The following is a 27,938-nucleotide window of genomic DNA, read 5'->3' as shown; positions in this document are numbered from 1 at the left end:
TGGGAATATAAATATTTAGATTCTTTTTTCTTTATTTTTACATCCTGTAGAGAACTTGAAATTGTGATCCTGTTATTGGTAAAACATTGCAGCATTTTGCAGAAATGATGATCTCCTATGGAGCCCAGACTGTGTGTGGGGTTCACAGTGGGGTACAGAGATGGTTGCGGTGGGGGTGTAGCGCAGGGGTGTGCTAGAACGGTCACATGAAGCGATCGATCTAATTAAATGGCGCTGTCAGAGATTGAAAGTGGTATTTAAGTGGTTTAAGCGCAGCGATTGGAGCCAGCTCTGGTCTTTGCTTTTAGAGCCAGGTACCGGCTGTATGACACAGCTGGCACCTGTCGTTAATGAAGCAGGCTCAGCTCCTGAGCCAGCTTCATATACAGGCATGTCACAAGTCAGGAAGTGGTTATGTTTTTTATGTAAGTAATGATTTATCATCCCTTGAACCATAAAGTTTTAAGGTTTGTGTAGCACTACACTCTACCAGACTCTACAGGTGTATGTTCTGTTTTAAAATTTTAGAAATGTAAAAGTCAAAAATAAAATGCAAACATTCTGGTACAAATTTTCAGGGCTCCGGTTGGAGCCGATAGACGGGCAGCAGTTATGATATGAGATCCAGTGGTTTCTCCGCCAGGAACAAGCCCCAGCGCTGATCGCCCAGACTGCAACGATGAAGCTTTTCCTTCCAGCCTTCAATAATGTAGTTGTAATCCTCTTCGGAAAAGCTCTACATGAGCGAGGAGAGAAAGACATAGCGTAAGTGATCGTACATCCCTACAGCTCACGTAAGACTTATATATATATATATATACAGCTCCATTACCTCCAGGAAGTCCTGCTTTATCTCCTGTGTACGCGCCAGCTCCTTGTTCAGAACTTGTACAAACTGTTCTGTCCGATCCAAAGCCTGAACTTTCACAAAGCCGACTTTCTCCAAGAACTGCGGAGGGATACGAAGGGTTACAAGGAGACTAAACAGCGGGGCACATTCACTATCATGAGTGCTACTCGTGTTAGAGCGTTTTGCTGCAATTTTTCTGAGTTTTTGACCTAGTATTTATTTAAAGCCCCATTTGCGCCTCACTAGAAAAAAATGGAATTTCCATACAGTGATGGGGTTAGGCTAAGCTGGAATCGGATGTGATTTCATAGGGGAAAGTTACCCGGCTAAATGCGGCAGAATCCTGGAGCAATTTGATGTACTTTAAAAAATAACAAAAAAAACATGTATCACAAGTAGAGATGAGTTGATCTGTTGAAAGTTAATTGAATTTCCCTTGAAATTTTACAAAAAAATCAGATTCTTTTGAATCCAGTTTTTTTGCAATTTTCTCTGTGCATTTTCAGAAAAATAGCAGCCAACTGACCATCATTTTGCTGAATTGTAGAGGGCTGGAAATTTAAAAAAAAACAACTAAATAAATAATACTAACCACACCTCTTATAAATCCTGCTATAGCCTGATGTCTGGTCTTTTGTTTGTCGTTCCCCAGTGCATGAATTCCTCATCCAATTCCGTAAAGGCTTTTGATGTCACGTCAAAATTTGTGCACCACCCAAGGTGCTTGACTAGGTGTTGGGCGACACATGTTGTGATAATGTGCGTTGTGACGTCAGAGGCCTATTCGGAATAAGGGGGCATCGGAAAGAAGAGGCCACATGTCGCGGATGGTGATAGGGCAGATGAGACATGCAGTGAGTATTCATTTTTTTATTTATTTACTTTAAACTCTATGTTTAATAGGCTAAAAGGTCTATAAAGACCCCAAAGAGTAATAAAGAACATTATATTCACATTGCTCGAATTTGGCATTTATTCAATCTGGCAAACTGGGAACTTGACAGATTTGCTGATCCCTATTCATAATATTTCCCATTGAATTGAACAGGCGCCATGTTATACCACATCCCATCTGTAGTGGCCGCCTGCTGCTTTCCCCAGTGATGCCTATTGTCCAGATGAGAAAAGTTTTTTTTTTTTACTTTAAAATACCGGTATTAATATTATAACTACTATATTCTGTAACAGATGTACCCACAACCATCTGACTTACCTGGCCATACTCCTTGGGTGTGTACAGAACATATCCTCTCTGCTTCACATACTCCTCAAACACTGGAGACCAAGGCCGATCACCGCAGCAGTAATCTGTGATTTAGGGCTTGTTTCCACATGCGAGAATCACGTCCGTGTCTCGCATGTGGAAACCAAGCTCTGGCGCCGGCACTTTGGAGCGGAGCGTGCAGCTCCATGTGTTCCTATGCGGCTGCACGCTCTGCTCCGGAGTGCAGACACCAGAGCTTGGTTTCCACATGCGAGACACGGACGTGTTTCTCGCAAGTGGAAACAAGCCCTAAGAGCTTCCCTCCGGGTTTCAGCCAAGACTATAAGAAAAAAAAATCACAATAATGGAAAAGTAACATCTACAATTCTTATTGAGTATTTTTCATTTATTTTAATACTTTTGTCCATAGTGGAAAGTTATGAAAATTTGGAAATCATTTTATTAGGGGGATTTTTCATAATTCCTGTAAACAAAAATTGCATGTAAGTGGCTCTCACCCCCTAACTTTTCCCCAGTCTATTTGCCTTTAAATGCAATGATATTTGGAGTACAGATGATGGCAGTGATTGGTCAGCTCAGCATTTGTGCAGCTGCAGGAGCTGAGCCATCACTGCCAGCATCTGTACTCCAAATGCGTATGCGTATGCTATAATATCGATGCAGCCGAAGGCAGGCAAATAGACTGGGGAAAATCCGGGTTTGTAGGCCAATAACATGCAATATTTTTTTAGAGGAATGAAGTCAAATCCCCTAACAAAGTGTTTTGGAAAGATTCCTAACTTTCCATACTGGACCAAATTATTAAAAAAAATTAAAGTTTAGTTACTTACTCTTTAAGGAATATAGATTGACTTTTGGGGTAAGGGAAAGAAAATTGCAATAGCAATTCCCCAATTATCAGATCTGATAATAATATATAACAGCTGGAAAGGAATGATTGAAGTTTCTGCAGTGAGCTTCCTTTGATTCTCCAATAACAGGTTTTAGGACAAACAAGGGGTCTAAAGCACCAAAGGCGACAAACAGGAGATTGTAAATCTGCATTTCAAAGTCACTCAAGTTTTTATTGGCTCTTACAAAAAATTTCCTGAAAAATGCTCCCTTGTCATTGATGTGCAGGATGGTGTCCCGGCTGTACACCACGTCAAATGACGCGTCGGTGAAGATCCTTCTTGTAGCATCTCCTATTTCAAACTGCACCTGTGGGAATGAGAAGAGGCATTTATACATCTTAATAATGATCAGATTACGGATATCAGGTTGCATCTTCCAGGCGCTGATATTCTTGGGTGTCTGCTTATCACCCGATTTTTCTGTATCCACATGCCGGACATCTGACTTGGACTCTCATGTAAGACCTCATGGTTGATTGAGGTTTGGGTGACGACTCAGCTCCTTCTGCTATTTAGCTACATAGACTGACTATTTGGCGTTATATCACCCTTTAGGTCTCTATAGGTTTATACCTTATTATTGTTCGTCTATTCATCCAGACTCTAATTTAGGGGTGTTTTCGCTACCATGTATGATTATATTTATGGGGGCTCTCTTGATTGAGCCGTCATGACATTTTGAGGTATTATACCTGATGTTTAATTGAGTCCGTGGCATGATATCTGTGATACAGTTACTTGGGGTCTTTTCTCCTATTTGATCTATAATATAATATACATGGTTGTGCGAGCCACTTTGTAGTCCATTCTTTTTCTTTTTTCAGTTCTAGATATTCTCCAACCTATCCAACCCAACGGAATCAGTCTCATGACTCACCTTTGAAGTCTTCTCCATGATAGCTCTCTCCATGACAATCTCCACCATGTTAGACGACAGGTCCATCCCGAGGATGTCAACTCCATACGTCTGTCGAGAGTAAAAAAAATAAATAAATAAAAACCTTCAAAAAAACATAAAAGTATCCAAAACGTTGGCTATGTTTAGAATTTTTACTCCAAAATTAGCACAAATCAAATAAATGTATATAAACAATAAAATGTTTTATTGAGGTACAAAACTAGGCAATAAAACATAAAAAATTATTAAAATCAAGAAACAATGAAAGCAAGGGGAGGCCGATAAGAGACATAAAATAATGAAGATAAGAAGTCACACAAAGGGTGGCAAAATACTGCCAAAGAATGATGATGACATGGATGTATAAAGGGCACATGAATGAATGTAACGATGTGGCTCTACCTTGGCCATATAGAAGTCTCCTCCGCCGATGCCACAGCCTACATCAATGACCCGCTGCCCAGGGACCAGATTAAGCATGGCAATAAACTCCTGCAAGTGAAGAAAACAGATGATTTCCTGCATCTTAGGGACAGTATCACCCAAGCCCCTAATATTCTTCTTCTGCACTGGCCTTACCTTGGTGGTTTCCAGTCCTCCAGTGCTCACAAAGCCGTCCCCGAATATCTTCTCATATCGGAGTATTCCTCTCCGAGAATACTGCTGGTTATCAAGGAACTGCTGAAACGTCGTATAACCCTGGTGCCCATCGGCGTCTCGTGGGACTTTCTGCAGCATCCAGCAGACTTGGTTCTGGTTCTTCTTAATCTGTAGAGCATAGATAATACACAACGTAGAAGAGAATTCGTATGATGGCAGTGATACAAGATATGAGTATAGTAAGTAAATGCATAAAAAAAAGAAAAAAAAACACATGGAAAAGTGGAATAGATTCACTCCAGACAGAAACAGTTTATTGTGGATCTGGCCTCAAATTAAAGCCATCCCTAACCTGTCTCCTCCATATATCTCTGAACTAATCTCCCGATATCTTCCCTCACCTAATCTCCGGTCCTCCCAAGACCTCCTTCTCTCCTCCACACTTATTCACTCCTCACCCAACCGCCTCCAAGACTTCTCCCGAATATCCTCCATCCTCTGGAATTCTTTGCCCCAACACGTCCAACTATCAACCACATTCGGATCCTTCAGACGGAACCTGAAAACCCATCTCTTCAAAGACAACCTGTAATGACCACACGGCCACCTCAACACGATCGGAGCTACTGCAACCGCCAACCTGAAAACCCACCTCTTCAGGAAAGCCTACAGCCTGCACTGACCCCGCTGCCTCCTCATCACTACCGGGACTACCACCTCAACACCATCGGAGCTACTGCAACCCTCACCCTATTGTCTCCATCCCCACCATCCTGTAGAATGTAAGCCCGCAAGGGCAGGGTCCTCGTCCCTCTGTACCAGTCTGTCATTGTTAGTTTACTGTAAGTGATATCTGTAATTTGTATGTAACCCATTCTCATGTACAGCACCATGGAATCAATGGTGCTATATAAATAAATAATAATAATAATAATAATAATAATAATAATAAATTTCACGGTGAAATCTGCAGCAACATCTACACTTTACATGTGAATTTTGTGGCAGATGTGCTACAAATTTAATTAAATGTAAATGATGAAATCCGCAAATAAAAAAGAAGTATTGATATAAAATCCGCCTATCGTGTCCAGCTAGCAATGTTTGTTTGTTTTTTGCAGCTGTCAGTTTCCCTTTAAAATTGGTTCTCCAACTAAATACATTAATCACCTAATCACAGCATAAAAGATTAATGTACAATTTCTGGGTTACAATCAATGGACCGCCGTCCCATCCGGAGAATAGGTGGGGTCCCAAAGTCTGTAGCAATGCATGCTTTATAGGAGATAGTTTGTGATCATATATATTAGCTGATTAAAGGACTTCTATCACCAAATTGCAAGACGTTATTAAATAGATCTCTTACGCCCAATGGGGCTGGTGTACTTACTTTGAAAACCCAGCTTAGAATTTCTTTATAGTCATTTTTGAAACTTTTCATGCTGAAAACTAAAATCAACATTCTACCTAATCACATAAAATGCCCCTTCTAAGATCAAAATTACACAACCAATTTGATGTGGAAATTCAAAGTAGGTACACCAGCCTCATCAGGTCTAAGATATCTTTTTCAGTATATTATGCAGTCTGTATTGTAAAGTCCGGTGACAGATCTCCTTTAAAAGGTTTGTCCCACATTCTCAATCAAAAGCACACTACATCCTGGTCTCCTGCTTTCCGGAGAACAATGCACTCCTGATTGATTGACAGTTTGTGTTGTTGCACCGCTGGTCCGAACTGTGCGCTCCTCCATGCTGCAAACAGAGCCAAATCTGCAGCAATCTGGCCATGATCAGAGCAGCACTTACAAGCTCTATTGGAAAGAGCTGGTTAGCACTGAGCACCTAGGAGACTGGCCACCACTGCAGAGGAGGCTGGTAAAGTAAGCAGAAAGCTGTACATAATAACATTAAAATGTTCTATTTTCTCCGAAAACCAAGAGGATTTTTAATGACAAGTAAATTGCAAAGTTGTTATTTTTACAAGAACTTTTGCAATTTTACACATTTAGGCTAAGTTCACACTAGGTGTCTTTGCAGTGATTATTATGCTTTTTTGTATGCAAATTTTCAGCTGTGTTTCACAGTACCAGCAAAGCCTACCAGATTTCAGAAACCTCATGCACACACTGTTTTTTTGTCATCCGTATTTTGTGCATTGCATGTTTTTTTGGACAATGGAGCATGTCACTTCTTTCAACGTTTTTTTCAGCGTTTTTCACCAACTGAAATGAATGGTCGGTGAAGAAACGCAGGTATCAGGTTTTGCTGCGTTTTTTGTGCCAAAACTCGATTCTATAGAACAGGACTTTTTTTTTCAACACTAAACTATATCGGCATGCACGAGAGACAAATCTAGCATGCCAAAAGCACCGCAAAAAAAAACTCAGGAAAAAACAGCTTCTTTCCTGCCAGGAGATCAGGATTTGCTGCAGAAAAAAAAACACTTAAAAAACGTCTGGTGTGAACTTACCCTTATGGTGATGAGAATAACGCCTTTAAATTCTCACGGCCCATCCATTTTACCCCATGTGCTGTCTATTTGTAAAGCGCTACGACACGTGGCACTTTGTACATGGACAGATACTATTGGCTGTGTGACCACAATAGCAAGAAATATAAGTAGATGCTGCCGTCTCACCTTTATATAGGTCTGCACAGACTTGGACATTACAATCTCAAAACCGTTGTCTCCAGACTTTGAGGTGACAGATGTGAGGAGGTGATTATACTGAGCGGGAGTACGGTACACCGTAGGGTTAAATGTCCGTTCACAGTCCCCTGAAAGCAAAGAATATTATCCATTAATGTCTGCACAAAAAAAAGCATCAAAAAACGCAGTGTGTGCACAGACTCTGATTCTTTTCAAGGAGTATTCCCCCCTCCAGGATCCTATCCCAACATGTAGTAGATGTTATAATAATAAAATTAGTAAATGTCGTATAGTTTTTCTGATTCGCTCTGTCTCTTTCTTCATGTGCAGGCATTGCAGGACCTTAGGTATCCATGGTTACGACCACTAGACACAGCTAACTAACTGTCACGATGTCAGTGGTCGTAACCATGGACTTGAAGATGCAATCGTCCAATCGCTGTATAAAGCAGAAATCATGGTCTCCTTTGAAGTCCAGCCACAGGCAAGGTTTCAAAGGAGCCACCCAAAAACCAAAACACAAGGATCCCTAAAATGTAACCTTTATTAGTTATAAAAGCTAAAATCAGTTTGCTCCAATATAAGAGACAATAATATTAGGAGAAAAATTTCAAAAGATTAAAAACTAACTTACCCTATCAGGTGTCCTAATTACTGCACCCTACCTGACAGCGGAGGTTGGCACCCTAAGTTTCTGCGGTAGGCGCCCCCACTCCTCGACGGCTGGCCCTAATAGCCCTACTTACACCCTATATTCCCTAGTAGAGACCTAATCGTTCTCAGAAAAAATGAAATAAATATAAAAAAACAAAAAAATGCACAAATAAACTAGAAAAAAGCAAAAAATTGAACTCAGCAAAAAAACAAAATTGTTTTTATCATATTAGACAAAAAAGGTCCCTAGTAGGGCATAGCACAACAAAATTATTGGATAACAAATGCCAATATCTTGTTTAAATGAAAAATATCAATGTCTCGTTTATCCAACAAATATATAAGCGGGCCACTTCATCTCACACTGATCCATATAATCATGTATATCCCGGGTTTTCAAACAATCAAATAGTACCCAAAAAGATATAATGTCCTTAATAGGACTACAGCCCACAAAAACAAAAACATCCCCGCAGGGGACCACCAGAGCAGATGGAGCAGTCAAAAAATTATAATAACACTCCACAGTATATTACTGTAGCATATGTTTCTACTCATCTGCATCCCAGAAGCGTTGTGGGTCCTGTGGTCATCCAGCTCCGCTGGTCTCCTGCCGGGATATTCACCCTAGATTGCCCGACGCGTTTCCCCCCCGTGAAAATCCTGGGGGTTCATCAGGGGACATGGAACAATGCCACAAAAAGAGATAGAGATGCAGGAGCGTATTCCATACCGTTGCCGTGTTATATGCCTGTCAGCTTCCTCCACGTGGGGATAGGCCACGCCCTCTCCTCGCGCACCCGGAAGTGTGTCATTGGAACGCACAAGCGCCTGATATGACGCTCCAAACAGGAAGGCATACCGAGGGAATCACCCTCACTGGATACCTCTGCGCCTGCGTGTAGTCACATACGACAATGCGTCACTGGAACGCACCTGCGCTTCAGCTGCCTCACGTGAGGCCGTTTCCTCGGTACACGTCACATGACCTATTACCCTAATCTTCTGAATCAACTAATTAACTCTAAACACATGCAAAAGATACCTGAGGCTTTTAAAAACTCCCTGCCTGGTTCATTACTCAAAACCCCCATCTTGGGTAAGACTAGCGACCTGACAGATGTCAAGAAGGCCATCATTGACACCCTCAAGCAAGAGGGTAAGACCCAGAAATAAATTTCTCAACAAATAGGCTGTTCCCAGAGTGCTGTATCAAGGCACCTCAATGGTAAGTCTGTTGGAAGGAAACAATGTGGCAGAAAACGCTGTACAACGAGAAGAGGTGACCGGACCCTGAGGAAGATTGTGGAGAAGGACCGATTCCAGACCTTGGGGAACCTGAGGAAGCAGTGGACTGAGTCTGGTGTGGAAACATCCAGAGCCACCGTGCACAGGCGTGTGCAGGAAATGGGCTACAGGTGCCGCATTCCCCAGGTAAAGCCACTTTTGAACCATAAACAGCGGCAGAAGCGCCTGACCTGGGCTACAGAGAAGCAGCACTGGACTGTTGCTAAGTGGTCCCAAGTACTTTTTTCTGATGAAAGCAAATTTTGCATGTCATTCGGAAATCAAGGTGCCAGAGTCTGGAGGAAGACTGGGGAGAAGGAAATGCCAAAATGCCTGAAGTCCAGTGTCAAGTACCCACAGTCAGTGATGGTGTGGGGTGCCATGTCAGCTGCTGGTGTTGGTCCACTGTGTTTCATCAAGGGCAGGGTCAATGCAGCTAGCTATCAGGAGATTTTGGAGCACTTCATGCTTCCATCGGCTGAAATGCTTTATGGAGATGAAGATTTCATTTTTCAGCACGACCTGGCACCTGCTCACAGTGCCAAAACCACTGGTAAATGGTTTACTGACCATGGTATTACTGTGCTCAATTGGCCTGCGAACTCTCCTGACCTGAACCCCATAGAGAATCTGTGGGATATTGTGAAGAGAAAGTTGAGAGACGCAAGACCCAACACTCTGGATGAGCTTAAGGCCGCTATTGAAGCATCCTGGGCCTCCATAACATCTCAGCAGTGTCACAGGCTGATTGCCTCCATGCCACGCCGCATTGAAGCAGTCATTTCTGCCAAAGGATTCCCGACCAAGTATTGAGTGCATAACTGAACATTATTATTTGATGTTTTTTTTGTTTGTTATTAAAAAACACTTTTATTTGATTGGACGGGTGAAATATGCTAATTTATTGAGACAGGTTTTTTGGGTTATCAGGAGTTGTATGCCAAAATCATCAGTATTAAAACAATAAAAGACCTGACAAATTTCAGTTGGTGGATAATGAATCTATAATATATGAAAGTTTAATTGTAATCATTACATTATGGTAAATAATGAAATTTAACACTATATGCTAATTTTTTGAGAAGGACCTGTATGTGCAAAATTTGGGCCATCTAGCTATTAAAGGGTTAAATCTCTGAAAAAATTGGAGTGGGCTCCCGCGCAATTTTCTCCGCCAGAGTGGTAAAGCCAGTGACTGAGGGCAGATATTAATAGCCTAGAGAGGGTCCATGGTTATTGGCCCCCCCTGGCTAAAAACATCTGCCCCCAGCCAACCCAGAAAAGGCTCATCTGGAAGATGCGCCTATTCTGGCACTTGGCCACTCTCTTCCCACCCCCGTGTAGCAGTGGGATATGGGGTAATGAAGGGTTAATGTCACCTTGCTATTGTAAGGTGACATTAAGCCAGATTAATAATGGAGAGGCGTCAATTATGACACCTAACCATTATTAATCCAATAGTATGAAATGGTTAATAAAACACACACATTATTACAAAGTACTTTAATGAAATAAAGACACAGGGTGTTTTAATATTTTACTATACTCTTAATCCACCTGAAGACCCTCGTTCTGTAAAAAAGGAACAATAAAAAAACAACAATATCCCATACCTTCCATCGTTCAGGTCACGTCCCATGATGTAAATCCATCTGAAGGGGTTAAATCATTTTACACCCAGGAGCTCTGCTAATGCAGTCGCTCCTGTCTGTAAAACTTGGTGAATGAATGGAATGCAGGGGAATGTCCTGTAGTTACCTTGAGTCGCGGTGATGCGCCCTCTGCTGGATGTCCTCATATGAACTCGAGCGTGGGAAAAATTCCCACCTACAAAGAGGTCTGTAATTTTTATCGTATGTACACTTGAAAAAAAATCCAGAAAATCACATTGTATGATTTTTACATAATTCTTTTTCATTTTATTGCATGAAATAAGCATTTGATACAATAGAAAATCAGAACTTAATATTTGGTCCAGAAACCTTTGTTTGCAATTACAGAGGTCAAACATTTCCTGCAGTCCTTGACCAAGTTTGCACACACTGCAGCAGGGATTTTGGTCCACTCCTCCATACAGATCTTCTCCAGATCTTTCAGGTATCGGGGTTGTTGCTGGTCAACATTGAGTTTCAGCTCCCGCCAAAAAATTTCTATTGGGTTCAGGTCTGGAGGCTGGCTAGGCCACTCCAGGACCTTGAAATGCTTCTTATGGAGCCACTCCTTAGTGGCCCTGGCTGTGTGTTTTGGGTCATTGTCATGCTGGATGACCCACCAACGACCCATCTTCAACGCTCTTACTGAGGGACAGAGGTTGTTGGACAGAATTTCTCCATACATGACCCCATCCATCCTCCCTTTAATACGGCGCATTCGTCCTTTCCCCTTCTGCAGAAAAACACCTTCAAAGTATGATGTTTCACCCACCATGCTTCACAGTTGGGACGGTGTCCTTGGGGTTGTATTCATCCTTCTTCCTCCAAACACGGAGAGTGAAGTTGACACCAAAAAGTTCTATTTTGGTCTCATCTGACCACATGACCTTCTCCTATGCCTCCTCTGGATCATCCAGACGGTCATTGGCGAACTTCAATTGGGTCTGGACATGTTCTGGCGGGAGAAGTGGAACCTTGTGTGTCCTGCAGAGTTTTAATACATGATGGCATAGTGTGTTACTAACGGTAATGTTTGACACTATGGTCCCAGATCTCTTCAGGTCATTGACCAGGTCTTCCCATGTAGTTCTGGGATGATTTCTGACCTTTCTAGGAATCATCCTTACTCCATGAGGTGAGATCTTGCATGGAGTCCCAGACCGAGGAAGACTTAGTGGGACAGAACGACGGAAGGTATGGAATATTGTTGTTTTTTTTAACTTTGTTTCAGGTGACAAGGGTCTTCAGGTGGATTAAGAGTCTAATAAAATATTACAACACCCTGTGTCTTTATTTCATTAAAGGACTTTGTAATAATGTGTGTGTGTTTTCTTAACCATTTTGTACTATTGTATTAATAATGGATAGGTGTCAGAATTGACGCCTCTCCATTATTAATCTGGCTTAATGTCACCTTACAATAGCAAGGTGACATTAACCCTTCATTACCCCATATCCCACCACTACACGGGAGTGGGAAGAGAGTGGCCAAGTTCCAGAATAGGCGCATCTTCCAGATGTGCCTTTTCTGGGGTGGCTGGGGGCAGATGTTTTTAGCCAGGGGGGGCCAATAACCATGGACCCTCTCTAGGCTATTAATATCTGCCCTGAGTCACTGGTTTTACCACTCTGGCGGAGAAAATTGCGCGGGAGCCCACGCCAATTTTGTCCGCGATTTAATCCTTTATTTTACAAGCTACAGCACCCAAATTTTGCACATACACACTACTAACATTAGTAGTGTGGAATATGCAAAAAAAAAGGGATATGAGATGGTTTACTGTATGTAAACCATGTCTCATATCCTGTGGGGTTTGTGAAGGAAAAATGAAAAGCCGGCAATTGAATTACCGGCTTTTCTGCTATATCACGCTGAAATAAATATATATATATATATATATATATATATATATATATATATATATATATATATATGTCTCAATGATATATATATATATATATATATATATATATATATATATATATATACTGTATAAATGTTTTACCGAACATTTGAGCCCATAAATCCATTAGATGTCGGTTTTGCAAGCCTGCAAGAAAATATCGCAGTACGGATGCCATACGGATTACATACGGAGGATGCCATGCGCAAAATACGCTGCCACACCCTGCCTATGGATGACATACGGATCACTATTTTGGGAACATTTCTGCGTATTACGGCCGTAAAATACGGACCGTATTTTCATACCCTGAGTGTGACGCCGGCCTTATTCCTCTCTTTTTACACATTTTAGATCAGTGGACTAGAAACTTCAAGTTGTGTCATGTGGGAATTCGGAGGGGCAATCAAGTCGCCAATGATAAAATCATCTAATATACTGTATGACTGTTAGAGTCTGTGTGAAACGATGCATGGGACCCGGTCTATCGACCATGTCTGTAAGTCTGTAAGCTGTTGGAGAGGGAAGGCATCCCTGAGAACCGCTTCCTTACTGACGGCATCCATGGCTCTTGTTTTGATTAGCTGGCCTTGCGCAATGTCACATGTGCGTCATACCACAATGATGACATCACCCCAGGCCGGTTAATCAAAGAAAGAGTCACTGATGGAGTCAAGGAGGCGGTTCTCAGATCTCCCATCCGGCGGCCACAGATTACTGATGCAGCCGATGGGCCGGGTCCTCGCTCTGACTCTAATGCTCTCTGTACTCAACCACCAAACCACCATAAGATAGGAAATCACCAGAGATTACCACAGCATTAGGATTCATAATATGCCTTTATTAATTTGTATTGGCAATACATATAGGATAATTAAGTGTTAAAATATTTCATACAAGAGATTAGCAATTAATAATAAAAAACCGCAGGTAAAATACAATTTAATATATGGTACCCAAGACCCCCAGATGAACAGGTAGCATCCCTTAAAAATACACTAACATGCCTCTACTCGCTGTGTTATACATAAAAAGAAAAAAAGGAAAAAAGAGGGATGTCCAAAATTATATAAAAAATAAAAAATATGTAAGAAAGAAAAAATGGAATAAATATGTGTCCAATGTCAAAAATTAAAAAACAGTGCAAAAAATCACATACAAACTACATCAAATCTCCACTCAACAACTGTGATGGTGTGAAAATTAATCACTGTGGGAAATATCAATTGAAAATTGGTCATATAAAGTGGTAACAACCTTTTTTTTATATATAAAGTGTCTAAGTGCATGAGGTGACGATATCACAGCGAGGTAGGTCTGATGTATATAAAGTGCCCTTGTGTGCAGGATGATTTTATATCAAATAAATTATACCTGTAGCATCTATAATTGCCAAATGGCCGTGGTAGTCCGAGGATTATTTATCCATAGGAAACAGTAGTGCATCGTATATCTATGTGCTTATTTATATACTGGTGGCTGGGTGACACTATTAACATCAATTGAACACCTATAAGCCAACCAGTTAAAACCAAGGCAACACAGCACTACCGAAAAAAAAAAAAAAAAAAAAAAAAAAAAAATTTTTTTAGACTACCTGTGATGAGGGTTGGGTCCAGGACCTGCGTGCGCCCGACGCGCGTTTCGGATATCTATTCCTTCGTCAGGGGTTGATAGATATTGATCCCACAGGGGTTTTTATAGGTGTCTCACTGAACACTGCCGCCCGGTTAATGCCGGCGCATGCGCAGTCAGGAGGCCGATGCCTTCCGGCTTCCGCGTCACATGGTTCGTCACCACGGGAACGGAGTACCCGGCGCGACCAGGCAACCAAGGACGCCGAACGCCGGAACACACAGACGCAGACCGCGCACGCGCACAACAGGGCTGCAGCGTGGGTGAGACTTGTATGAGCTTACATACAGAAACCACCGATAATGGCTATTGGAGGCGGACTGTGCCGGGGCCAGAAAAAGCATACTGGGGGGATAAAATCCTCAGCTACAAATCAAGTGTGTGACAGACTTTTAAAATAAGGAAAAAGAAAAAAATATATAAAATGTACTAGATACATACAATAAAGAAATATTCAAAATTAATTCATTAAGCATTACCAAAATAAGGAAGATTATGTGGAGATTATATATAAAAAACAAAAAACACTGTATCCATATTATTATCTACCTGGCCGTTACCAAGTTTCATCTCCTGCAAAAACTATATGTATAAATAATCAATACTATAAATGAGAGAACACATAAATATATATATATACATGCACATATGTTAATTTTTACACAGTCATTACTGTGTCAACAATAAATGCATATTAGCAGATATATGGCACGGCATTAGTACATGAAATTAATCTCTTTTTTATCTTCAATTTCCATATAGATGGAGGCAAGCACCATTCAAGATCCTGTCGGAGGAACCCGGCACATGATCTAAATCCACCAAAAGTAAGTATATACTGCTGAAATTAAATTAAAATAATTAGTCCACCAAGAAAAAACATATATTGCTAAAATACAAATAATAATAAAAATTAATAGGGGATCATAATATCATCACATATTAAAAATAAAGTCTCTTTAAAATATTAAAACCATTAAAATATTACTAAAATATTAAAAGGTTACAGGGTACAAAGGATAAAAATGGTTATAGAAAAGGTGCAAAACTGAGGTTCTCATTTAACCCTTTTGGTGTTACAGTATCCAAGGTCCATATCCATTTTGTTTCTTTTCTTGCCAGGGCCAAACTGATCTCACCACCTCTCTCATTTTTTTGTAACATGTCTATGCCAGTTACTTTTAGTAGGGAGGCATCACATCCGTGATGTAATTTAAAATGTTTTGGGATCGTTTTTAGGGATTGAATGTCCTCCGTTTCTTTGGCTGCTAAAATTCCCAAGACATGTTCCCTGGTACGTACTTTAAGTTGTCTTGTTGTCATTCCTATATATACCAGGGAACACGGGCATGTGGCATGATATATAACCGCTTTTGAATTACAATTAATCGTCTTTTTGATTTTATATAGGGTAGTACCATTGTAATTACAAAAGGTGTTCGATCTTTTAATGTTACTACATGCCACGCATTGGCCACAAGGTTTGCAACCTGGCATAGCCTTTGTATTATTGAGAAAGGATGGAATTTCTGCTCTATACTCGTAGTGACTTCTCACTAATTGATCTTTAAGATTTCTTGATCTACGGTATGTGATGTTGCAACTTGCCCCGATGTATTGTGACAGAATAGGGTCAGCTCTTAATATGGCCCAGGATTTGTTGATATATGACCTCATTAGTTCTGTTTGGCCATGATATTGTGTAATGTACCTCACTATCTTATTTGATTTGTGAGGTTTCATGCCATACAGGGCCTGATGTCGGGTTACATATTTCGCACGGTTATATCCTTTTTTAACTGACCGTTTACTGTATCCTCTTTCAAGAAATCTCTGTTTCATGTCATTAGCTTGTTCTTCAAAGTCTACCTCATTTGAACATATCCTCCGTAGGCGAAGGAATTGGCCTATTGGGATGGAATTAATCATAGGAGGAGGGTGTGATGAGGAAGCGTGTAATAATGCATTCACTGCTGTGGACTTACGAAAGATGTTTGTATACAAGCATCCATTTTCGTCCCTATGTATTCCTACATCTAGAAATTCCATAAATTCCATGTCGCATTTGTATGTAAGCTTGATGTTAAGCTTATTATGATTTAATTGTTCCATGAACGTATGGAGTGAGTCCACAGTACCTTGCCAGACAAAAAATATGTCGTCGATGAACTGCACCCAGATAGGGATGCGGTCCATCGCCAACTCAGTAGTGACATGAAAAAGGTCCCTCTCCCACAGCCCCAGGAACAGATTTGCGTATGAGGGCGCAAATGATGCACCCATTGCTGTTCCCTGGAGCTGCAGGTAAAGGGACCCCTTAAAATAGAAAAAATTTTTTGAAAGCGAGAATTCTAACATCTGTACTATGAATTGTCTCATATGTATAGGTATAGGTGAGGATTTCAAAAAGTATTCGGCTGCGCGAATGCCATCACTATGGCGAATATTAGTATACAAACTTTCTACATCACAGGATACTAAAAATGTATCCTTCCCGATATATAGGCCATCAATCTTTTTTAGAAACTCATTAGTGTCTTTAATAAATGAGGGTAGATCCTCCACCAGGGGTTGTAGTTTCGAGTCAATGAATTTATTAATTTTCTCCAGGTAATTGCCGCATCCCGATATAATAGGTCTACCGGGTGGTATTTTTTGATTTTTGTGTACCTTCGGTAATATATAGAAGGTTGGTACCGTTGGTTCTGACACCTGAAGGGCTGTAAATAGTTCTTTCGAGATAACCTCTTTTTCAAGAGCATCCTTAAGGATTACCGAAAGTTCATTACTAAATTTTCCCAGGGGATTGAATGTCATTTTCCTATAGTATGTGTTATCCTTCAGTTGGCGAAAAACCTCGGATTCATACATCGCCAACTGAAGGATAACACATACTCGAAACTACAACCCCTGGTGGAGGATCTACCCTCATTTATTAAAGACACTAATGAGTTTCTAAAAAAGATTGATGGCCTATATATCGGGAAGGATACATTTTTAGTATCCTGTGATGTAGAAAGTTTGTATACTAATATTCGCCATAGTGATGGCATTCGCGCAGCCGAATACTTTTTGAAATCCTCACCTATACCTATACATATGAGACAATTCATAGTACAGATGTTAGAATTCTCGCTTTCAAAAATTTTTTTCTATTTTAAGGGGTCCCTTTACCTGCAGCTCCAGGGAACAGCAATGGGTGCATCATTTGCGCCCTCATACGCAAATCTGTTCCTGGGGCTGTGGGAGAGGGACCTTTTTCATGTCACTACTGAGTTGGCGATGGACCGCATCCCTATCTGGGTGCGGTTCATCGACGACATATTTTTTGTCTGGCAAGGTACTGTGGACTCACTCCATACGTTCATGGAACAATTAAATCATAATAAGCTTAACATCAAGCTTACATACAAATGCGACATGGAATTTATGGAATTTCTAGATGTAGGAATACATAGGGACGAAAATGGATGCTTGTATACAAACATCTTTCGTAAGTCCACAGCAGTGAATGCATTATTACACGCTTCCTCATCACACCCTCCTCCTATGATTAATTCCATCCCAATAGGCCAATTCCTTCGCCTACGGAGGATATGTTCAAATGAGGTAGACTTTGAAGAACAAGCTAATGACATGAAACAGAGATTTCTTGAAAGAGGATACAGTAAACGGTCAGTTAAAAAAGGATATAACCGTGCGAAATATGTAACCCGACATCAGGCCCTGTATGGCATGAAACCTCACAAATCAAATAAGATAGTGAGGTACATTACACAATATCATGGCCAAACAGAACTAATGAGGTCATATATCAACAAATCCTGGGCCATATTAAGAGCTGACCCTATTCTGTCACAATACATCGGGGCAAGTTGCAACATCACATACCGTAGATCAAGAAATCTTAAAGATCAATTAGTGAGAAGTCACTACGAGTATAGAGCAGAAATTCCATCCTTTCTCAATAATACAAAGGCTATGCCAGGTTGCAAACCTTGTGGCCAATGCGTGGCATGTAGTAACATTAAAAGATCGAACACCTTTTGTAATTACAATGGTACTACCCTATATAAAATCAAAAAGACGATTAATTGTAATTCAAAAGCGGTTATATATCATGCCACATGCCCGTGTTCCCTGGTATATATAGGAATGACAACAAGACAACTTAAAGTACGTACCAGGGAACATGTCTTGGGAATTTTAGCAGCCAAAGAAACGGAGGACATTCAATCCCTAAAAACGATCCCAAAACATTTTAAATTACATCACGGATGTGATGCCTCCCTACTAAAAGTAACTGGCATAGACATGTTACAAAAAAATGAGAGAGGTGGTGAGATCAGTTTGGCCCTGGCAAGAAAAGAAACAAAATGGATATGGACCTTGGATACTGTAACACCAAAAGGGTTAAATGAGAACCTCAGTTTTGCACCTTTTCTATAACCATTTTTATCCTTTGTACCCTGTAACCTTTTAATATTTTAGTAATATTTTAATGGTTTTAATATTTTAAAGAGACTTTATTTTTAATATGTGATGATATTATGATCCCCTATTAATTTTTATTATTATTTGTATTTTAGCAATATATGTTTTTTCTTGGTGGACTAATTATTTTAATTTAATTTCAGCAGTATATACTTACTTTTGGTGGATTTAGATCATGTGCCGGGTTCCTCCGACAGGATCTTGAATGGTGCTTGCCTCCATCTATATGGAAATTGAAGATAAAAAAGAGATTAATTTCATGTACTAATGCCGTGCCATATATCTGCTAATATGCATTTATTGTTGACACAGTAATGACTGTGTAAAAATTAACATATGTGCATGTATATATATATATTTATGTGTTCTCTCATTTATAGTATTGATTATTTATACATATAGTTTTTGCAGGAGATGAAACTTGGTAACGGCCAGGTAGATAATAATATGGATACAGTGTTTTTTGTTTTTTATATATAATCTCCACATAATCTTCCTTATTTTGGTAATGCTTAATGAATTAATTTTGAATATTTCTTTATTGTATGTATCTAGTACATTTTATATATTTTTTTCTTTTTCCTTATTTTAAAAGTCTGTCACACACTTGATTTGTAGCTGAGGATTTTATCCCCCCAGTATGCTTTTTCTGGCCCCGGCACAGTCCGCCTCCAATAGCCATTATCGGTGGTTTCTGTATGTAAGCTCATACAAGTCTCACCCACGCTGCAGCCCTGTTGTGCGCGTGCGCGGTCTGCGTCTGTGTGTTCCGGCGTTCGGCGTCCTTGGTTGCCTGGTCGCGCCGGGTACTCCGTTCCCGTGGTGACGAACCATGTGACGCGGAAGCCGGAAGGCATCGGCCTCCTGACTGCGCATGCGCCGGCATTAACCGGGCGGCAGTGTTCAGTGAGACACCTATAAAAACCCCTGTGGGATCAATATCTATCAACCCCTGACGAAGGAATAGATATCCGAAACGCGCGTCGGGCGCACGCAGGTCCTGGACCCAACCCTCATCACAGGTAGTCTAAAAAAATTTTTTTTTTTTTTTTTTTTTTTTCGGTAGTGCTGTGTTGCCTTGGTTTTAACTGGTTGGCTTATAGGTGTTCAATTGATGTTAATAGTGTCACCCAGCCACCAGTATATAAATAAGCACATAGATATACGATGCACTACTGTTTCCTATGGATAAATAATCCTCGGACTACCACGGCCATTTGGCAATTATAGATGCTACAGGTATAATTTATTTGATATAAAATCATCCTGCACACAAGGGCACTTTATATACATCAGACCTACCTCGCTGTGATATCGTCACCTCATGCACTTAGACACTTTATATATAAAAAAAAGGTTGTTACCACTTTATATGACCAATTTTCAATTGATATTTCCCACAGTGATTAATTTTCACACCATCACAGTTGTTGAGTGGAGATTTGATGTAGTTTGTATGTGATTTTTTGCACTGTTTTTTAATTTTTGACATTGGACACATATTTATTCCATTTTTTCTTTCTTACATATTTTTTATTTTTTATATAATTTTGGACATCCCTCTTTTTTCCTTTTTTTCTTTTTATGTATAACACAGCGAGTAGAGGCATGTTAGTGTATTTTTAAGGGATGCTACCTGTTCATCTGGGGGTCTTGGGTACCATATATTAAATTGTATTTTACCTGCGGTTTTTTATTATTAATTGCTAATCTCTTGTATGAAATATTTTAACACTTAATTATCCTATATGTATTGCCAATACAAATTAATAAAGGCATATTATGAATCCTAATGCTGTGGTAATCTCTGGTGATTTCCTATCTTATGGTGGTTTGGTGGTTCAGTCCCTTTTATCAGTGGTTTACACTGTAGTCCTCACAACTGCACCTTGATTACATAGGACATATCACGTGGTTATTTTTTCTATTTTTAGGTCGATTTATGGTCTATATATAGGTGCTTGTTGTGTATCTTCTAATTGCTCTCTGTACTCACCTGACTGAAAAAAGCAGGACTCTCTAAAGAAGAGATAGCCACCCGGTCTGAGCCATCCCAACATCTTCTCAATCAAGACCACCAACTCTTCATCCGTCAGGTACATGAAGAGCCAGTTTGAGAAGACGAAGTCGAAACTGAGGAGAAGAAAGGCGGCATGAAAATCTGCACGTTCCTTGGACGTCCATCATGGTGTCGTATTGATCTGACGTCACAACTCACGTGTTGTTAGGAAAGTCCAGCAGAGTGACATCAGCTTGTAGAAAGGTAATGTTCCCACGGTAACCGTTGTCTTCACGATTCTTGTCGATAAAGTTCTGCATGAAGTCCACCGCGGTCACATTGCTTCCCAACTTGGCCAAGTGTCCTGTATAACGACTGGAGAAAATGTTTGGTTTGAATAAAAAAAGATTAATAAGAGAAAATGTAAGTCCCTTAAGAAGAATGTATCTTCACAAAATGACCAAATTTTTTTTTTCAAAATTGCCAATGTTTTTTCTTTCCTTCATATTATGAACTTTATTAATAAACAAAATTAGCAATCTTCCAATTTTCATATTGACCACTGGGGCTTTTTTAGACTCCTACTTCCTGTTCTTTCAGGAAGAGTTTTCAGAAGGCTCCTTATCATCAGAGACAGGTACAATGACAGATAACTTGTCTACGGACAGCAGATAACACAGGATTCGTCAATCACAATGATAGGCGCTTTCACAACTCCTCTTCCCTTCACAATGACATTGGAACATGCTCATGGGGCGCTTCAATAAGGTCAGAGTCTGTTCATTGCAGCTAATGTACATATGCATTTCCTGAAACAACAGGACGTTATAGAGTCTAAAAACCCCTAGTTGCCATTGTGAAAATTGCAAGATTTATATTTATTATTTTTTAAAACATATTGTGATATAGAAAAAAAACACTGCCAAAAATGACTAAAAAATACATTTAACACAAAAAACCTGATTTAAACAATAGGTCATATTCTGATTAAACATTCCTTCTACAAGGGTTGTTCAGTCTCCAAAAAACCTTACTTCTGCACTGGATTGGTGATAATTTTTAGACCCAATGCAAGTCAATGGCTCTGTGAAAAAAATTATAGCAAACAGATGTCATCTATGCGCTGTTTTATTTTACTGTTTAATGGATAGGAGAAGATGCAATTTTTTATACGTGAAAAACGGATGCAAAAAGGATTGTAAAAACTTGACACCCTGACCAAAAATGCATCTGACACACTGAATAAAATTGGATCGTTTTTCATGCATAAGAAAAATAAGAGGCTGTATTAAACTGGCCAAAAGGGAGCACATGAGACTGGTCTGTCCAGTCAACTCATCCTGCCATGGTCGTGATCCAAGAAAAAACATAGATATAAGTCCATGGTTCTGACAATCAATGGGGGACCAAGAAGTGGGATTCACACTAATCTAAAAATTATCAACTATCCAATGTAGAGGTAAAAAAAAAACTTTGTAAACTGGAAACCCCCTTTAAGGGTTTGTGTTCACTTGTGAAATCTGATCCTGCAAAAGGCAATATTCAGCAGAGGACATCAACAGTAGTCCAACCATTTTTATTCTATACATTACAAATCTAATGATCGGGCAGATTTTGCAAAGGCAGAGATTGACTCGTCGTACACCAAAGAACAGATTCCTCCTCTTACCCTATCCCAGCCCCGAGCTCCAGAACATTCAATCCATCTAAGCACGGCAGCAGCGAGATGATCTCCGGCTTCTCCTCTTGCGATAAGAGTGCAGCACTTGAGTCGAGCATCATCTCTTCTACTGTAGCATCCCGGGAATGCTCTTCCCAAAACTGAGTCATTGTTTGTCTCACCTCTGCAAGGAAAAAAGAAAAAAAAATGTTAAAATGTTAAAGAGACAGATTTCCTCTTAAAATTTACCTAAATGACTAGAGCCCAATGCCCCATTACCCAAACTTCAGACAATTTTTCATCTTATGTGTATGGGGACATTTAGACATGAAAGGGTTTCCCTAGGCTTATGATAATAAAATATGCCATCTATATCCACCAGGATTTGCTGTTATGAGCGCCGATGGCTGCTAAATGGGTATGCTGAACAGATCGGCACTGCACAGCGCCATTCAATGTGGGGTGGCCAATGCTGAAAACTGCACCTCAGCCGAGTCTAGTCAAAAGGGTATCCAGTGTCAGACACTCACCGAACTGATATTGATGACCAGTGATGTCAATAGAGTCCTTTAGGCCCCGGTTCAGGATTTGGACCAGGGGGTGCCCCTCATCCTGATATATATTTATGTCGTCTATCCTGGTATATATCTCCTTCCTCCTGATATATATATATATATATATGCCCCATCCTGTTATATATATGTCCTCCATTCTGGTATATATGTTCCCCTTCCTGGCCCCATCCTGGTACATATATCCCCCATCCTGGTATGTATGTCCCCCATCCTGGTATGTTTAGCCCCCATCCTGATATGTATAGCCCCCGTCCAGGTATGTATAGCCCCCATCCTGGTATGTATATCTCCCATCCTGGTATGTACACTGCACAAAAAAATAAACACTTAAACAACAGAATATAACTCCAAGTAAATCAAACTTCTGTGAAATCAAACTGTCCACTTAGGAGGCAACACTGATTGACAATTAAATTCACATGCTGTTGTGCAAATGGAATAGACAAAAGATGGAAATTATTGGCAATTATCAAGACACACTCAATATAGGAGTGGTTCTGCAGGTGGGGACCACAGACCACATCTCAGTACCAATGCTTTCTGGCTGATGTTTTGGTCACTTTTGAATGTTGGTTGTGCTTTCACACTCGTGGTAGCATGAGACGGACTCTATAACCCACACAAGTGGCTCAGGTAGTGCAGCTCATCCAGGATGGTGTATCAAGAAAGCTGTGGCAAGAAGGTTTGCTGTGTCTGTCAGCATAGTGTCCAGAGGCTGGAGGTGCTACCAGGAGACAGGCCAGTACACCAGGAGACGTGGAGGGGCCGTAGGAGGGCAACAACCCAGCAGCAGGACCGCTACCTCAGCCTTTGTGCAAGGAGGAACAGGAGGAGCACTGCCAGAACCCTGCAAAATGACCTCCAGCAGGCCACAAATGTGCATGTGTCTGCACAAACAGTTAGAAACTGACTCCATAAGGATGGTCTGAGTGCCCGACGTCCACAGATGGGGGTTCTGCTCACAGCCCAACACAATGCAGGATGCTTGCCATTTGCCAGAACACCAGGATTGGCAAATTCGCCACTGGCGCCCTGTGCTCTTCACAGATGAAAGCAGGTTCACACTGAGCACATGTGACAGACGTGGCAGAGTCTGGAGACGCCGTGGAGAGCGATCTGCTGCCTGCAACATCCTTCAGGATGACCGTTTTGGCAGTGGGTCAGTAATGGTGTGGGGTGGCATTTCTTTGGAGGGCCGCACAGCCCTCCATGTACTCGCCAGAGGTAGCCTGACTGCCATTAGGTACCGAGATGAGATCCTCAGACCCCTTGTGAGACCATATGTTGGTGCGGCTGGCCCTGGGTTCCTCCTAATGCAGGACAATGCCAGACCTCATGTGGCTGGAGTGTGTCAGCAGTTCCTGCAAGATGAAGGCATTGAAGCTATGGACTGGCCCGCCCGTTCCCCAGACCTCAATCCGATTGAACACATCTGGGACATCATGTCTCGCTCCATCCACCAACATCACGTTGCACCACAGACTGTCCAGGAGTTGGCGGATGCTTTAGTCCAGGTCTGGGAGGAGATCTCTCAGGAGACCATCCGCCGCCTCATCAGGAGCATGCCCAGGCATTGTAGGGAGATCATACAGGTACGTGGAGGCACACACTACTGAGCATCATTTCCTTGTCTTGAGGCTTTTCCACTGAAGTTGGATCAGCCTGTAACTTCATTTTCCACTTTGATTTTGAGCATTATTCCAACTCCAGACCTCCACGGGATATTAGTTGTGATTTATGTTGATCATGTTTAGGTTTTATTGTTCTCAACACATTCCACTATGTAATGAATAAAGATTTACAACTGGAATATTTCATTCAGTGATATCTAGGATGTGGGAATTTAGTGTTCCCTTTATTTTTTTGAGCAGTGTATATCCCCCATCCTGGTATATATACCACCCATCCTGATTGAAGACATTGCTGGGCCCCCGCAAAGGGCCCGGTTGCGACCTTTGCGACTGTGGTCGTTATGCCCCTGTTGATAACTTATCCTATAATTAGGTCATCAATATCAGATGCCCTAAGACCCCTATACTTAATAGGGAGTGAAAATGTCAAAATAAATGATACTAGCCAGTGATCTCCTTACAACAATTAAATTCTGGATGAACCTCTGCTCTAAAGTTGTTTACAATATTTTCCTACATTTCAAGGTCTCAGGACCCCACAGCAGAGGCGGACACGTGTAAAATGTGCCCCTTCATATTAAGCTCAGCACAATATAGACCTGTAGGATGGATCAGTGGTCAGAACAAAGCTGCCGGGAAAGTGAGCCCCAGCTGCTCGGCCTCCTGCCAACATTCCAGGAACTCAGGAGAGCGTAAGATACCAGCCTGAGACAACCAGAGACTGCACACCAAGGACTTCTGTTAGTTTCTCTGCCAAGGCAGAAAATGGGGGCTCTGACCCCCCCCCCCCCCACAGACCTCAGGTGGCGCTGCCAGGACCCAACCTGGCACCAGCTGTAGGGTAATGTGACAAGAACGCATTATAAAACCTGTATGCACATCAGATGTTTGCAACCTACTGGACAAATTCCCATATGCCCTTGCAAGGAATGCTGGGACTTGTAGTTCAAAACCATTCAAACTATGTATGCACCACATTGAATGGTATATAAAGCTCTAAAACCACAAAAAAAATACTTTAATGAACTCCTTGAACTGGAGAATGGGCGTCAATCACGGACATTCTCATAACACTAATATATATATACAGTCATGGCCAAAAGTATTCACACCCCTGCAATTCTGTCAGATAATACTCAGTTTCTTCCTGAAAATGATTGCAAACACAAATTCTTTGGTATTATTATCTTCATTTAATTTGTCTTAAATGAAAAAACACAAAAAGAATTGTTCTAAAGCCAAATTGGATATAATTCCACACCAAACATAAAAAAGGGGGTGGACAAAAGTATTGGCGCTGTTCGAAAAATCATGTGATGTTTCTCTAATTTGTGTAATTAACAGCACCTGTAACTTACCTTTGGCACCTAACAGGTGTTGGCAATGACTAAATCACACTTGCAGCCAGTTGACATGGATTAAAGTTGACTTAACCTGTGTCCTTGTGTGTACCACATTAAGCATGGAGAAAAGAAAGAAAACCAAAGAACTGTCTGAGGACTTGGAAACCAAACTGTGAGGAAGCATGAGCAATCTCAAGGCTACAAGTCCATCTCCAAAGACCTGAATGTTCCTGTGTCTACCGTGCACAGTGTCATCAAGAAGTTTAAAGCCCATGGCACTGTGGATAACCTCCCTAGATGTGGACGGAAAAGAAAAATTGACAAGAGATTTCAACGCAAGATTGTGCGGATGTTGGATAAAGAACCTCGACTAACATCCAAACAAGTTCCAGCTGCCCTGCAGTCCGAGGGTACAACAGTGTCAACCCGTACTATCCGTCGGCGTCTGAACGAAAAGGGACTGTATGGTATAAGACCCAGGAAGACCCCACTTCTTACCCCGAGAAATAAAAAAGCCAGGTTGGAGTTTGCCAAAACTTACCTGAAAAAGCCTAAAACGTTTTGGAAGAATGTTCTCTGGTCAGATGAGACAAAAGTAGAGCTTTTTGGGCAAAGGCATCAACATAGAGTTTACAGGAGAAAAAAAAGAGGCATTCAAAGAAAAGAACATGGTCCCTTCAGTCAAAGATGGCGGAGGTTCCCTGATGTTTTGGGGTTGCTTTGCTGTCTCTGGCACTGGACTGCTTGACCGTGTGCATGGCATTATGAAGTCTGAAGACTACCAACAAATTTTGCAGCATAATGTAGGGCCCAGTGTGAGAAAGCTGGGTCTCCCTCAGAGGTCATGGGTCTTCCAGCAGGACAATGACCCAAAACACACTTCAAAAAGCAATGGAAAATGGTTTGAGAGAAAGCACTGTATGCCATAGAACACCTGTGGAGAGATCTAAAAATGGCAGTTTGGAGAACGCACCCTTCAAATATCAGGGACCTGGAGCAGATTGCCAAAGAGGAATGGTCTAAAATTCCAGCAGAGCATTGTAAGAAACTCATTGAAGGTTACCGGAAGTGGTTGGTCGCAGTTATTTTGGCTAAAGGTTGTGCAACCAAGTATTAGACTGAGGGTGCCAATACTTTTGTCTGGCCCATTTTTGGAGTTTTGTGTGAAATGATCAATGTTTTGCCTTTTGCTTCATTCCAATTTGTGTTTTTTCATTTAAGACAAATTAAATGAAGATAATAATACCAAAGAATTTGTGTTTGCAATCATTTTCAGGAAGAAACTGAGTATTATCTGACAGAATTGCAGGGGTGTGAATACTTTTGGCCATGACTGTATATATATATATATATATATATATATATATATATATACTCTGACTGTTCTACATAAAAGATCAGAAAAATAAAGATCGATTTCTTTCCCCAGAAATAAATGTTCCTTTACTGCTAGTGACAACAAAGAAAAAAGTTTTCCAAAACTTTTCCAGCACAACTTTAACTTGGTAGAAAGTTTTTCCCGGCCATGAGAACAGGGCTCAGATGTAGTAATAAGGTTATAAATCCAATCAGGTGATGAAACGTTACCCCTGATGACATCACCCACCAGTCACCCCGCCCCCAGCCCCATCACTCACCATTTGCCATGTTTGCTGCTGCAGTATGACGTCACAGGAGCAGAAGGTATAACTATATAATCGTCTACAATGTTATACAGCACAATCTATAATATATATATATGTGTTCTGCCCTTCCTAATGAAGGACAGGGGTTCGTTTCAAGCATTAAAAGGTTAACTATTATTATAGTTTAGTTTTGCTGTGTTATAGCACCACCCAGTGGTGGATAAATTTATAACCTGTGTTTTCCATGAATAATAGAATGTTGCATTGTGGGTTTCAGCAAAGCATCATGGGATTGGGGAATTCCCCAGCCTTTTCTCTTGTATTTTCTGTTCACTCATGTTATTCAGCTGTGTTGGAACTA

The 27,938-nt window shown here is 40.9% G+C and overlaps 1 protein-coding gene across 1 annotated transcript; it reads right to left on the bottom strand.

Annotated features, from left to right (window-relative positions):
• Positions 1-509: 509 nt before the first annotated feature.
• LOC143806669 (uncharacterized) lies at positions 510-27,695 on the bottom strand. The gene is made up of 13 exons (XM_077287465.1): positions 27,590-27,695; positions 22,413-22,587; positions 20,963-21,118; positions 20,741-20,877; positions 7,107-7,246; positions 4,446-4,634; positions 4,269-4,358; positions 3,846-3,935; positions 3,153-3,275; positions 2,366-2,394; positions 2,064-2,166; positions 833-949; positions 510-736 (listed from the first exon to the last, which is right to left on the bottom strand). The coding sequence occupies exons 1-13, from the start codon at positions 27,597-27,599 to the stop codon at positions 611-613; spliced, it is 1,485 nt and encodes a 494-aa protein (XP_077143580.1). The 5' UTR covers positions 27,600-27,695; the 3' UTR covers positions 510-610.
• Positions 27,696-27,938: the final 243 nt, after the last annotated feature.

This window comes from Ranitomeya variabilis, chromosome 2, assembly GCF_051348905.1.
Source record: "Ranitomeya variabilis isolate aRanVar5 chromosome 2, aRanVar5.hap1, whole genome shotgun sequence".
NCBI classification, from domain to species: domain Eukaryota; kingdom Metazoa; phylum Chordata; class Amphibia; order Anura; family Dendrobatidae; genus Ranitomeya; species Ranitomeya variabilis.
This window is presented reverse-complemented; position numbering and strand designations above follow the sequence as displayed.

Excerpts from the sequence above, each read along its gene's own strand:
- LOC143806669 (XM_077287465.1), bottom strand. Across the intron at positions 7,247-20,740 it reads GTCCTGCTTTTTTCAGTCAG|GGGACTGTGAACGGACATTT; the intron begins GTGAGTACAGAG and ends CTTTGCTTTCAG. Across the intron at positions 3,276-3,845 it reads TCATGGAGAAGACTTCAAAG|GTGCAGTTTGAAATAGGAGA; the intron begins GTGAGTCATGAG and ends TCATTCCCACAG.